Source organism: Sabethes cyaneus, chromosome 3 (genome assembly GCF_943734655.1).
Source record: "Sabethes cyaneus chromosome 3, idSabCyanKW18_F2, whole genome shotgun sequence".
In the NCBI taxonomy this organism is placed as follows: Eukaryota; Metazoa; Arthropoda; class Insecta; order Diptera; family Culicidae; genus Sabethes; species Sabethes cyaneus.
The window spans coordinates 117,146,066-117,160,435 of NC_071355.1; the positions used below are offsets into that span (position 1 = coordinate 117,146,066).

The 14,370-nt window shown below is 42.5% G+C and overlaps 1 protein-coding gene across 1 annotated transcript in view; it reads left to right on the plus strand.

The window, feature by feature from the left end:
• The first annotated feature begins 1,942 nt into the window (after positions 1-1,942).
• Positions 1,943-14,370, plus strand: part of LOC128740060 (uncharacterized) — a 34,426-nt gene continuing 21,998 nt past the window's right edge. Inside the window, exons 1-3 of the mRNA XM_053835569.1 lie at positions 1,943-2,881; positions 2,929-3,954; positions 4,003-4,305. Coding sequence (XP_053691544.1) covers positions 1,943-2,881; positions 2,929-3,954; positions 4,003-4,305 — 2,268 coding nt within the window. The remainder of the gene's footprint in view (positions 2,882-2,928; positions 3,955-4,002; positions 4,306-14,370) is intronic.

Sequence of the window (14,370 nt, forward strand, 5' to 3'; positions counted from 1 at the left end):
GGAAGGACCGCCTACCGGCAGAGTTTTACAAACATGGCGGAGAAACGCTAGCAAAGGCTCTACACTGGGTTATTTCGTGGATCTGGGAGGAGGAAAAGCTACCGGAAGAATGGATGGAAGGAGTGGTTTGTCCCATCTACAAAAAGGGGGATCGGCTAGACTGCTGCAACTATCGCGGTATTACGCTGGTAAATGCCGCCTACAAGGTACTCTCCCAGATCCTGTTACGCCGGCTGTCACCGATAGCACAAGGTTTCGTAAGGAATTATCAGGCGGGTTTCATGGGGGCTCGCGCAACTACGGACCAAATTTTTACTATCCGACAGATCTTGCAGAAATGTCGGGAGTACAACGTGCCCACGTATCACATCTTTATTGATTTCAAAGCAGCATACGATACAGTCGATCGAGACAAGCTATGGCAGATAATGCACGAATACGGTTTTCCGGACAAACTGACGCGACTGATCAGAGCTAGATTGGATCGAGTGATGTGTTTCGTACGCATCTCTGGGACACTCTCGAGTCCCTTCGAGACGCGACGAGGGTTGAGACAAGGTGACGGTCTATCCTGCATGCTGTTCAACATCGCTCTTGAGGGGGTGATCCGACGAGCGGGCATCGAAACGAGAGGCACGATTTTTACCAAGAGTAGCCAACTTCTAGGCTTTGCAGATGACTTCGATATCATTGCCAGGAACTTTGCGACGGCGGAGGCAATCTACGCCAGACTGAAAGCGGAGTCTAGGAGAATTGGGCTAAAAATAAATGCGTCGAAGACCAAATACATGAAAGGAAGAGATCGCTGGTGACCGCGGACAACAACACTAGTAAGGAGATCCAGCGGCGCATCCAAGCGGGAAATCGGGCCTACTTTGCCCTTCGCAAAACGCTACGATCTGGAAGCATACGCCGCCGCACGAAGTTAACAATGTACAAAACCATTATTAGACCGGTACTTCTTTATGGACTTGAAGCCGTGACGCTGCTTACGGAGGACATACGCGCCCTTGCCGTGTTTGAGCGGAAAGTGCTGCGGACGATATTTGGCGGAGTACAAACTGAAAGCGGAGAGTGGCGGAGGCGTATGAATCACGAGCTACAGGCACTGCTTGGGGAGACTCCCATCGTACATCTAGCGAAAGTTAGCAGGCTACGTTGGGCCGGACACGTCGTAAGGATGCCGGACGACTGTGCGACGAAAATAGTCCTCTTCAACAACCCCACCGGCACCAGGAACAGGGGGGCCCAACGTGCACGATGGCTCGACCAGGTCGAGAGCGATTTGCGACTTCTGAGACGACTAGGAAATTGGCGACGAGTGGCCCAAAACCGAGTTGAATGGAGACGAGTGCTTGAAACAGCACGAGCCACCCCGGCTCTATGCTGCTGAAGAAGAAGAAGATGATGCTGTCCATCAGTTTTACGAAATCGAAGAAATAGGATCGGGGAATGTCACTCTGCGATCAAAGGAAGAGCAACGCGCACTGGATTTGTTGGCGCAGACGACGGTTCGTGTCGGTCAAAAATTTGAAACCGGCTTATTATGGAAGGATCCCGACGTGGCGTTACCGGATAGCTACACAGTGGCGCTTCGCAGGCTGGAATGCCTGGAGAGAAAAATGTTACGTGATCCAAGTTTGAAAGCGAACGTTCTCCAACAGATGCAAGACTTCGTGATAAAGGGCTATATCCATAAAGCTACAACCGACGAACTAATTGAAGCTGATCCTCGACGAATTTGGTATCTCCCCATAGGTGTCGTAACTAATCCGAAGAAGCCAGGGAAAATGCGCATTGTTTGGGATGCTACAGCCAAGGTGCGTAGAGTTTCGCTGAACAGTGTGTTAATGAAGGGGCCGGATCAGCTGGTGCCGCTGTTGGGAGTACTATTTCGTTTTCGGCAGTTCAAGATCGCAGTGTGCTCCGATGTGTGAAGGAAATGTTTTTGCAGATACGAATGCGTGCTGCCGACAAGCATGCGCAGCGAATTCTTTGGCGTACGGATAGAGAGCATGATCCGGAAATCTTCCTGGTCGATGTTGCTACGTTTGGGTCAACGTGTTCGCCAGCATCGGCCCAATTTGTGAAGAACCAGAATGCGCGAGAGCATAGCGACCGGTTTCCCAGAGCAGCAGAGGGTATACTCCAGAGTACGTATGTAGACGATTATCTTGACAGCTTTGGGTCGGAGGAAGAAGCTTGTCGTATTTCTGAGGAAGTTCGTCAGATTTTCTGTAACGGTGGGTTTCAACTGAGGAACTGGATTTCAAATAGTGAAAGCGTACTGCAGCACCTTGGTGAGACACAAGCTGCTGTCAGGAAAAGCTTAACGACAACCAGCAATGATGCTGAGCGCGTGCTTGGGATGTTATGGGATCCATTGACGGACGAACTATCGTTCAGTACTCGAATGAGCGATGAAGTTCATTATCTCCTAGAAAATGACAAAGTTCCAACGAAGAGGCAAGTACTACGCTGCGTCATGACCCTGTTTGACCCGTTGGGCTTATTAGCAACGTTTCTAATTCACGAGAAGATCTTAATACAAGACCTGTGGCGTGCTGGAATCGAATGGGATGCAGAAGTCAGCGACAGTCAGTATGCAGATTGGAGAAGATGGACCAAAATGCTATTATATATCGCAAATGTCCGTATTCCTCGCTGCTATTTCTCGAAAGCATCAACGCGTACGTATGAGGATACTGAACTCCACGTCTTCGTAGATGCTAGCTTGCTTGCCAATTCCTGTGCACTGTACCTGCGAACAATCGACGAAAGTAGCTCGCCCCAATGTGTGCTGATTGCCGCGAAGGCAAAGGTGGCGCCGCTGAAGCCAATGACCATTCCTAAGTTGGAATTACAAGGATGCGTACTGGGAGTACGAATGATGAAGTTCGTACAAGCAAATTACTCCATTACCGTCAGGAGGCGACTTATATGGACAGACAGTTCGATTGTGCTTTCGTGGATTCGTGCGGATCCGAGAACTATCGACCGTTCGTGGCGAACCGAGTCGGTGAAATCCTCGAAAACACGATAGTCGACGAATGGAGGTGGGTACCATCGGAGTTAAACCCAGCAGATGAAGCAACAAAGTGGGGCAGCGGACCCTACTTCAGCAACGACGGCAAATGGTTTAATGGTCCAAAGTTCTTGAGTCTTCCGGAACCAGAGTGGCCGAGTCCTGCGGATATCGTCGTAGACACAGTTGAAGAAGGCCGGCCGTCAGTTCTCTTCCATGCCAATTGGATTCCAGTGATCGATTACTACCGGTTCTCTAAATGGGAAAGGCTGCAACGTAGTATGGCCTTTGTGCTGCGATTTATTTCTAACACGAGAAAGAAAGGAGAAAAAAGCTCTAGGCAACTGACACAACAAGAGCTGTATGCCGCCGACATCGTGATCCTCAAGCAAGTACAGATGGAAGCCTTCGCGGATGAGGTGGCGACATTAAGAAATAATAAAACATTACCGGAAGACCAGAAGCAATCAATCGAAAGATCAAGCACCATTTATCAACTGATGCCGATGATGGATGAACAGGGATTGGTGCGGCAGAACAGTCGTTTTGCAGCCGCGAAACATCTACCCCACAGCGTTCGTTTTCCAGTCATCTTGCCCAGAAAGCATCGATACACCGAGCTAGTTGCTGCGCGTTATCATCGCCTTTATCGTCATGCGAACTTCGAAATTGTGGTGAACGAAATTCGTCAACTGTTCGTTGTACCAAGACTTCGATCCGTAGTGAAAGCTGTTGAACGAAATTGTCAACTTTGTAAAGTTCGGAAAGCACTTCCGACAGTTCCCCCGATGGCACCATTGCCATTCGCACGATTAGCTGTACATGATCGTGCATTCAGTTGCGTCGGAGTGGACTACTTCGGGCCGCTGCTAGTTAAACAGGGCCGCTCGAACGTAAAAAGGTGGATAGCGCTATTCACCTGTCTGACAGTACGCGCCGTCCACCTTGAAGTCGCATACAGCTTGTCCACATCGTAGTGTATCTACTGCATTCGGCGTTTCGTCTGCCGTCGTGGAGCACCCAGAGAGTTTTTCAGCGACAATGCTACAAACTTCCACGGAGCCGAACGGCTGCTCCGGAAACAGATCAACGAGGGGATATCAGCAACATTCACTAACGCTAATACAAAGTGGACCTTCATTCCACCTACTGCTCCAAGCATGGGCGGTGCCTGGGAGCGGCTGGTCCGCTCAGTAAAGACTGCGTTTGGGGATGCATATGCCGAGGGAAAGCTCAATGACGAGGATTTGCAAGCTTTGATCGTAGAGGCAGAGGACATTGTAAATACTAGACCACTTACGTACCAACCACTTGATTCTGCGGAATCTGCATCACTTACTCCAAACCATTTTTTGATGGGGAGCTCCAATGGAGTCAAGCAACCATCCGTGGATACTGAGCCTCAGCAGGGAGCATCTCTGGAGTCTTGGCATCATATTCATCGCCAACTCAACCGGTTCTGACAACGCTGGCTTAAGGAGTTCCTTCCAGTAATCCGAAAACAATCTAAATGGTTTGGTGAGTCTCGACCAGTAAAAGACGGAGACCCGGTGTTGATAGCGGACGAAGGTAAACGAAATGGATGGATGCGAGGGACGGTGATCGAGGTAATCAGAGCGTCAAATGGCCATGTGCGACAGGCTTTAGTCCAGACCGCTGGAGGAGTCTTTCATCGACCAGTATCTAAACTCGCAGTACTCGATGTTAACGGTAACAGTGAGGTCGTCGGTCCCCGAGGACCACACCCGGGGGAGGATGTTGCCACAGGGACATCGAGTGAACCGGCAACGCGGTTGTGATCGTAACACAACGCATCACAAGTGATAAGCTCTCGTCTATGCGTTACGTGCTCCATATTACAAACGTCAGTCAGCGCGAACAATGTCTAATTGTCTAAAGAATTAAAACTAGTTAAATTGTTATTTGTGTCATCATCATATATCTTACTTAACTTAACTTAACATATATCATCATATAAATCTTACTTAAATATTGCGACTAGCAAGGTAAACTAATAATATTAATTATAAAGCTAAATGTTGAATACTTAATACTAAATTATGAACTATATTAATGCTACAGAATGAAACTTAACCTACCCTGTTAACTACTAAATTAGAAGGAAAATCGAAAGAGCCACTGATTTGTATGTATACTTAATACTAGATTAAAACTAACAACTAAACTATGTTAAACTTAATAGATTTGAAGCACTCATTCATCGGTATAAAGCTGTTCATTTAACCAGTGCGGTGACTTTCAATTTGGTGGTCCAACAAGAAGCTAACGTTGACAAATCCGATCGCAAAACGATTTCGAATAATGATGTCTTACTAGGAGTCCCATGCGAACCCAACGAGAATGTTAAGAATTTAGTCGAAAAAACCCTTGCACACATTGGAGTCAATTTAGAAACGGATTCGATACTCACTGCTACAAGATTGTATTTAAGTAATAAACCAAATCTGTTGATACCAATACAAGTTACTTTCAAAAACAAGAATGTTAAAGTAGAGATCTTCTCCAAAAAACGAAGCTTTGGGGCTATTCACCCAAAACTTGAAACTATTACTTTAAATGGAATAACAAAAAATTCTTCTTTTAGTAACAGCTTTGTTACTTAACCGTTATGTGTGCGACAAAAAAAACACCTTTAGCAGGGCGACAAGGGTACCCGGGTACCCAAAATTGATATTGATATAACATCAACAATTTTAAACCGATTTTTATGAAATAGGTGTTATTTGATTCGTTAATTAATCTAGTTTTGAATTACTTGGCCATTTGGCCATTAAAAGACATACGGGGCCCGAAAATCCGGAATTCCGGCAGAGTGTCCGCTGTGAGGTAGAGAACTGATTGTATTGCAGGAAAATCAGTCATGCGGATATAAAAACTCTAAAAATTCATACAATGAACTATTTCATATAATGAGATGAATCAGGTTGGCCATTCCGGAGTAGGTTCCTATGGGGTCATGGGTGGCCAGTCTAGGATTGGAGGTAAAACCAGGCAATATGGGTATCAAAGTTCTTGGAATTAGTTCGGTAGGTGATATTTTTTACATTTCGATATATTTTGATTGATTATTTCGATTATTTCGGTCACAGATGATACCGCAGAATTCAAGATAATGCATTTTCAGAACAGTTTAAAACGTAGAACCATCCGTTATACATTTGGAACCAGTTCCAAAATTATTAATCAGTACTAAACTGGCCATATCGGTTCAAAACGTCTAATAGATCCGCTAAACCAATTCTAATATTGGATTAGGCACCCAACTGGCCATCTGTAACCCTACAGAAACCCAATTCTGGAATGGCCAATGCAATCTAAAGTCACCAATTTACATAATAAGATGAAAAAAGAGTCCACAATGTAAAGTTCAAAACTAATAGCTTTACTGAAGGCTGATATTCTTTCAAAACAAGCGGCTTCCCTCGTTTTACCGGACGTTGCTCCGGGATTACCGATTCCCGGGAAGTATATGTCATTTGATAGCCAAATGCTTTATTTAATCAAAACTAGACAAATGTACGAATCAAATGCCACTGGTTTCATCCAAATCGGTTCAAGATAGCCAAAGTTATGTACATAGCAAATCATGGGTACCCGGGTACCCTTGTCGCCCTCCTACGTAATAAAAAAATTCAAGTGCCTCTCATGGCTAATCCCCTTTATGGATATGCACCAAAAATACCTCAATTACTTAAGATCAACGACTTTTACGATGTCGCAAAATTTCAATGACGTATGTTTTAAACTGAATGAGTTATAACTATTTTAAAACTGAAAAGGTACCCGGGTACCCTGTTGCACACATAACGGTTAAAGAGTAATAGCGTTCGTCGCCGGTTGAATAATAACATATACTAATGCATATTGTATACATTATACAGCCCAACTGTTTGTTGTTTGCGCCTGCGCTTTGAGTTACATTCATAGCATGACTGTTGGATAGCACTCAATACAAAAACGCTGAATGTGAATGTGCGTTGTAAGTTGAATTTGCTCACCGTTGCCGTTTGCATCGGGGGACTAGCAGCCCTATTCCTTCCTATAACAAATTACAGCAACCGCGGGCCGTATTCGAACGAAAATTATTCGACTGAAAACTATCATCCGGAACTGTCTGTTGTTTTTTTTATTGTAAAGATGATGACAGCATTACCATTTGTACAATCATCAAAACATCTAAGCAACCTTTTGATACTCGTACTGACAGGAGCATCAGATGGGACATAACAAAGAGCAACGTGACCGACATTTGAACACTTGGTTGTTTACTGAATTGCAGTAAATTTTTCCAGCCAAAGTACAACGTCAAACGAGTAAACGAGAAATTGTTCTATTGAACTATTTGAATAAAACAGTTTGCATTGCTCTTATTGTGTAAGCCTTACGGAAGAAGTAAAGCAAACTATTTTATTCTAACCGGCCATTGAATTCTAGAATATAGTTCTGCTTAGAAAACATAAACTATAGAGCTTATTTTCAATCATCCGCTCTGAAAAAAAAATGAATTGATATGCAAACGAATACTAATTTCCAAAAGTTAAACAAACTAGCAGCTCTGGTCATTATTATTATTATTATTTATTTATTTGCTTGATCCGACAAACTGTCTTAATGAAAATTTGATTTGGCTGGGAAAAGCCGCCTAGAGCAACAGGTTACTCAAAGCGGCATAAAAACCCAGCATCTTTTAATTGAACAGAGGCAACACATAGTACATGGCATAACTACATACATTATTCAAATTACACACTGTGAGGTACATGCATACGAGACTCTCTAGCTTCTAGATTTCCTTCCCTCTTACTAACGTAAATATTGGCAGCGCTGTCATGCGAAGTCATTATAAACATTGGCAACATCGCTCGCACATCGTTCTCTTTCGATGACAGGCGCTAGGACAGGTAAGACGTACTTTGTGTGCAAAGCAGTTTCCCGTGTCGAGTAATTCTCCGGAGCGTTGTGTAATGGCGTCTGGTATCGGTGCATTCACATTGGCGACCGTGACAGGACAGTTGTCATATTTGTTTTTGTTTTGTTCATTCATCTCGTAGAATTACTCGGCACGGATAAACTTTGAAAGCTATTCAAGTGACGTGGTCTGTAAAGAAAACGACAACAAAATGGCGTGTCGAGACGTCCGCCGAGTGGGTAATGAAAACCACACGAAACACAACACGACGTGTTAAGAAAAGGTGTGTAACGAAAACCACGACCAAGAAGGGCGAGTTGGGACAACCGCCTAAATGGGTAATGAAAACCATAAAATAAAGGTGTGTAAAGAAAACCACCTTAAAAATGGCGAGTTGGGACAACCGCTTGAATGGGTAATGAAAACCACACGAAACACAACACAACGTGTTGAGAAAAGGTGTGTAACGAAAACCACCACCAAAAGGGCGAGTTGGGACAACCGCCTAAATGGGTAATGAAAACCATAAAATTAGTGTGTAAAGAAAACCACCTCAGAACGGCGAGTTGACAGTCACTTAAGTTGTTATTGAAAACCATAAAATACAGGTGCGTAAGAAAAACCACCTGAGCGCGTCGGGGCGGCCGCTGATAAATAAATAGGTAATGAAAACTACGAAAAGAGAGGTGCGTTAGACAAATTTCCTGGGCGCATCAGGACGGCCGCTTATAAATAAATGAACGATATAAACGATATAAATAAATGAACCGTGAGAATTATCACGTTTTCAATGTTGTCAAAAAAGCATTGACGGAAATCGAAGAGATACCCTCAGAATCAACGAGTACGCTTGGCACAGTCTGGGTGGTAGAACACTTCTTGTACTTCTACCGGATTCGTCATTTTACTTAACGTACTGACGCAAAAGGAATTACGTTGATTTTGAATCGATCACGGTAAAGCTCAAAAGGGGCTATAACCAGAGTAGTTGTTAAAGGGGCTGACAATATAGCTGATCCGTCTTCTCGTTTATGCCTCGGTGAAGATGCACCCTTTAATGAGGAATCAAACCAGAGGGAAGTCGCCCATATAGAAGCCAGGTTTTTTGTTTTAGCTGAAGACAAGGAAAAGGCAATAGATGCTTTAGACATGAAACAAAAAGGTAATTTAAAGAAACAAAAAGGTAATATAGGATTTAGACACGGGCTAAACTGGCCAAAGCATATAAGTCGTTTTTAAGCAGTGTAAGATATTCAATTAATGAAAGATCCCAGATAACACAAAATCGTAATAGAAAGTTCACATTAATTCTTTTTCATGTCAATTTTACATTGGAATTGTATAATGATTAGAGTATGTCAAACCAAAGTAAACAATAAGTTGTTTTGCAGTCGTGCGTGTCTTCATATACAATTCATGAGTGTGAATTATAAAGCAGTATAGACGATTGCAATTATATCTTAATCATAATATATTAAGGAGCATTTAGTTGCGTGTTATAAAAACTACGCAAAATAGAACTACGAATAGTTGTCAAAATTTTCGCACGTATATCGCCTCCAGTTTAGTACATAAGAAACATATGTTCTTATATGGCGTGATATATAATTTTTTTTTTCGTTCAGATATGATTTCGTATATCGCAGTTACAACAACAATATACGAGCCAAATGGTATACTGAGATGGCATATTAAGAAGACTAGGTTGCGCTGTAAATCCTCACTAGCTATGCCAAAAAAACTCTTCAAGTGGCACATAGTGGCCACCTATTAGCTACAAAACTCAAAGCATCCTTCGTGAACGGGTGTGGTGGCCAGGCATTGCCATAGATGTTTATTTATTTATTTACTAGCTGACCCGACAAACTTCGTATTGCCACAAATTAACCTGTGTTGTACATAAATCATGAATCTCGGATGATCTTTGTCACAATCTCGAGTTTTGCAAGCCCCCTAGTGGGCGGCGCTTCCGATGGCGGGTCACCGGCAACACTCGCGACCGTCTCGTCCTGAATGATCTAGTGTTACTATAGATAGTTTTTGTGGTCTTGTATTGACTAATGTTTTATGGAAGAGTCTCGAATTTCTTGAGTTCGATTAGTTTTTGAGTTTCGCAAAAATTTCTGTTTTATTTGTATAAGAGTCCATATCCCCCTACCACAGGGGTGAGAGGTCTCTAACTATCCTAAAATAAATTCAAGACTCCAAAATGTCCCACATGCCAAATTTGGTTCCATTTGCTTGATTAGTTCTCAAGTTATAAAGAAATTTGAATTTGAATTTTTATGGGAGCTCCCCTCTTAAAAGGGGTCGTAATTCACCATAGAAAAAATTTCTGCCTCTTAAAGTGGGGAAATCCATAGAAAATATACCATAGAAAATATTCTTGCCTACAAAAACACCTACATGATAAATTTGGTTCCATTTGCTTGATTAGTTCTAGAGTTATGAGGAAATTTGTATTTCGTTTGTATGAGAGCCCCCCCCTCTTAAAAAGGTAAGGGGTCCTAATTCATCATAGAAAAAATGGTTGCCTCCAAAAACACCCACATGCCAAATATGGTTCCCTTTGCTTGATTAGTTCTCGAATTATGAGGAAATTTGTATTTCATTTGTTTAGAAGCACCCCCTCTTAAAGTTGGGAGGGGTCCTAATTCACCATAGAAAATATTTTTGCCTCCAGAAACCTCCACATGCCAAATTTGGTTCTATTTGCTTGATTAGTTCTCGAGTTATGAGGAAATTTGAATTTCATTTGTATAGGAGCCCCCCTCCTAAAGTGGTTAGGGTTCCCAGTTCATCATAGAAAAAAATTTTGTCTCCAAAAACACCCACGTGTCAAATTTGGTTCCATTTGCTTGATTAGTTCTCGAGTTATGAGGAAATTTTTATTTCGTTTGTATAGGAGCCCCCCCCCCCCCCCCCCTCTTAAAGTGGGGAGGGGTTCTAATTCACCTTAAGAAATATTCATGCCCTAGAAAACTTTCACATGCCAAATTTGGTTCCATTTGCTTGATTAATTCTCGAGTTATGAGGAAATTTGCATTTCATTTGTATAGGAGCCCGCCTTCCTAAAGTGGGGAGGGGTCCCAATTCATCATAGAAAAAAATTTTGTCTCCAAAAACACCCACATGCCAAATTTTGTTCTATTTGCATGATTAGTTCTCGAGTTATGAGGAAATTTGTATTTTGTTTGTATAGGAGCCCCCCCTCTTAAAGTGGGGAGGTGTCTTTATTTACCATAGAAAATATTCTTGCCATCGAAAACTTTAACATGCCAAATTTTGTTCCCTTTGCTTGATCAGTTCTTCAGTTATGAGGAAATTTGTATTTCATGTGTAAAGGATCCCCCCCTCCTAAAACGGGGAGGGGTCCCAGTTCGTCATAGAAAAAATTTTTGTCTCCAAAAACACCCACATGCCAAATTTAGTTCCATTTGCTTAATTACTTCTCGAATTATGAGGAAAATTGTGTTTCTTTGGTACAGGAGCCCCCCCTCTTAAAGTGGGGGGTATAGAAAATATTCTTGCCCTCGAAAACCTTCACATGCCAAATTTGATTCCATTTGCTTGAATAGTTCTCTAGTTATGAGGAAATTTGTATGGAAGCCCCCCCTTTTAAAGAGGAGAGGAGTTATAATTCCCCTTATAAAGAGGGGAGGGGTTTCAATTTACCATAGAATAAATTCTTGTCACCGAAAACACCCACATGCCAAATTTTGTTCTATTTGCTTGATTAGTTGTCGAGTTATGCAGAAATTTGTGTTTCATTTGTATGGGAGCCCCCCCTCTTAGTGGGGGGAGGGGTTTCTAACCATCACTAAAACCTTTCCTGTCCCCAAAAAACCTCTACATGTATATTTGCATGCCGATTGGTTCAGTAGTTTTCGATTCTATAAGGAACATACGGACAGACAGACAGACAGACAGACAGACAGACAGAAATCCTTCTTTATAGGTATAGATATATCCATCCGACCTGAATGGTCTCAATGGATTGAACTGGATGGGGAAAAGCCCAATTGAGGCCATCCTCATGTGGGCATAAAACCCCATCATCTTTTTCACAGAACATACATAAATAAGTTACAATCGTACAAATATCATCACACTTAACTAATTTTCGTCATATAAATAATTGTCATAAGCTAAAATACATATAATAGAACTAAAATACATGGTCAACCTATAAAATTCCAGAGTTATAAATTTTTTGGTAAAATCTATGCGACGGTTCACCGAATTCGGACAGGTGCTCAACTGAAGTGAACGTACGAATGCACGCAGCGATAGGTCCGTTGAAACCGAATGTTGTACGGTGCAGTCGAGATTGTAGTAATCCAGCAGAACGAAGCGAACGTTGAGGAGCACGAAAGTCCAACAACGAAAGAATACTCGGCGAATCAATTTCCTCATTCAACATCTTGGCAACAAACATGGCTTGCTGGATTTTTCTCCGACGTTCAAGTGTATCAAGGGCAATAAGCTTGCAGCGATCAGGATAAGGTGGTAAGTTCACAGGATCATGCCAGGGTAGATCACGTAAATCCAGTCGAATAAACCTCTTCTACACTCGTTCAATTCTCAAAGTCCAGGCAAGTTGGAAAGGTGTCCAAATCAGACATGCATTTTCTAACAGTGGTCTAACCAGTGAGCAGTACAGTGCTTTTAGGCAGTATGGATCCTTAAAATCCCGTCCAATTTTGGAGATAAAACCTAGTTGTCGGGTAGCCTTCGAGATGATAGACGAGCGGTTCATATTGAAATTAAGTTTTGCATCAAGAACAACACCCAGATCGTTGACATGCTCGACTCTTTTGAGAACATCACCATCAATGTTGTATTCAAACAGTATTGGGCTGACAATACGATGGAAAGTCATAATCTGACATTTTGCAGTACTAACGGTGAGCCAGTTCTTGTGACACCAGTTAACAAAAATATCCAGTAGTTTTTGCAAATAACGACAGTCTTCAATCGATCGTACAGCTATAAATAATTTCAGATCGTCGGCGTACACCAACTTACATCCATCACCAAGAAGTAATGCCACATCGTTGAAGTACAGCGAGAACAGCAATGACCCCATAATACTGCCTTGTGGTACACCCGATTTGTTTGAGAATGGGGTGGAAAGGCATGAATTGAGCTGTACGCGAAGTGTTCGATCGCATAAATAGGAACTCAGCCATTATATAAAATGTTGTGATCCACCAAGTCGTGAAAGTTTTCGTAAGAGTATTCGATGGTATATTCGGTCAAACGCAGCTTTTAAGTCGGTGTAAATTACATCAATTTGAGCTTTCTGCTCTAGATGCAGGATGCAAGTCGACGTGAAATCCAGCAGATTAGTGCTAACGTATCGTTCAGGCATGAATCCGTGTTGGTCAACCGAAATATACCTTTTCGTATGCGCAAGAACAACAGAGCTTACTATTATTTCGAATAGCTTACACGACGCTGAAAGGCTGGTTATGCCGCGATAGTTCCTTATATTGTTTCGGTCACCACTTTTGAAAACCGGAAACATATAAGATTGCTTCCAAATGGCTGGAAATTTTCTTTGCTCAAACGATCTGTTAAAGATGCAACATAATGGTTCCGCCAGAACTTCAGCGCAGCGAGTATAAACTACTGCAGGAATCCCATCCGGACCAGCAGAAAAATAAGTTTTTAGTTTTTTTGCAGCGTATACTATCATGTCCTTAGTTATTTCAAAAGTGTCCAAATCAATCAGGTCGAGCGGAACACATTCGGATGCAGCCTCGGCATCTAACTCGGTAGCAGTGTTGTTGGCAAATACAGAAGAAAAGAACTGAGCAAACATTTCGCACGAATCCAATGCGGACGTAGCTTCACTGCCATCAAGACGAACATTCAATGGAATAATAAAACTTTTCCGCTTAGAGTTTACAAAATTCCAAAACTGCTTGGGATTTCGGCGGAGGTCTGTTTGCACGCGCAAAACATAGCTTTTGTACCGACTAGAATTCAGGCGCCGATACTCAGCACTTGTTTGTTTAAACTTACATCGTGTCGCATCAGTTCGTATATTTCGATATTTACGTTGCCAAGTGTTACGCACACGCTTCAATTCATGCAGGCGACGGGTAGCCCACGGGGGAGAAGCTGGCTTTTTCGCGAATGGTAAGTTAGATCTAAACCACTGGTTCAATATCTCACTATATAAGCTAGCAATATCATCAACATCGTTCATTTCAAATAACGTAGCCTATTCAATACTCATTATGAACTGGGTGAAAGCAGCGAAGTCAATTTTGCGATAGTTCAAGGCACGTGTGTTATTCTCGGGCAAAAAGTGTGCTGTATTACTTCTGCTTTCAAACATCATCGATAAGACTAGCGGGGATGATGCGGATCAACAGGAACGAGTGGAGCATCCCAAGTGTCAACT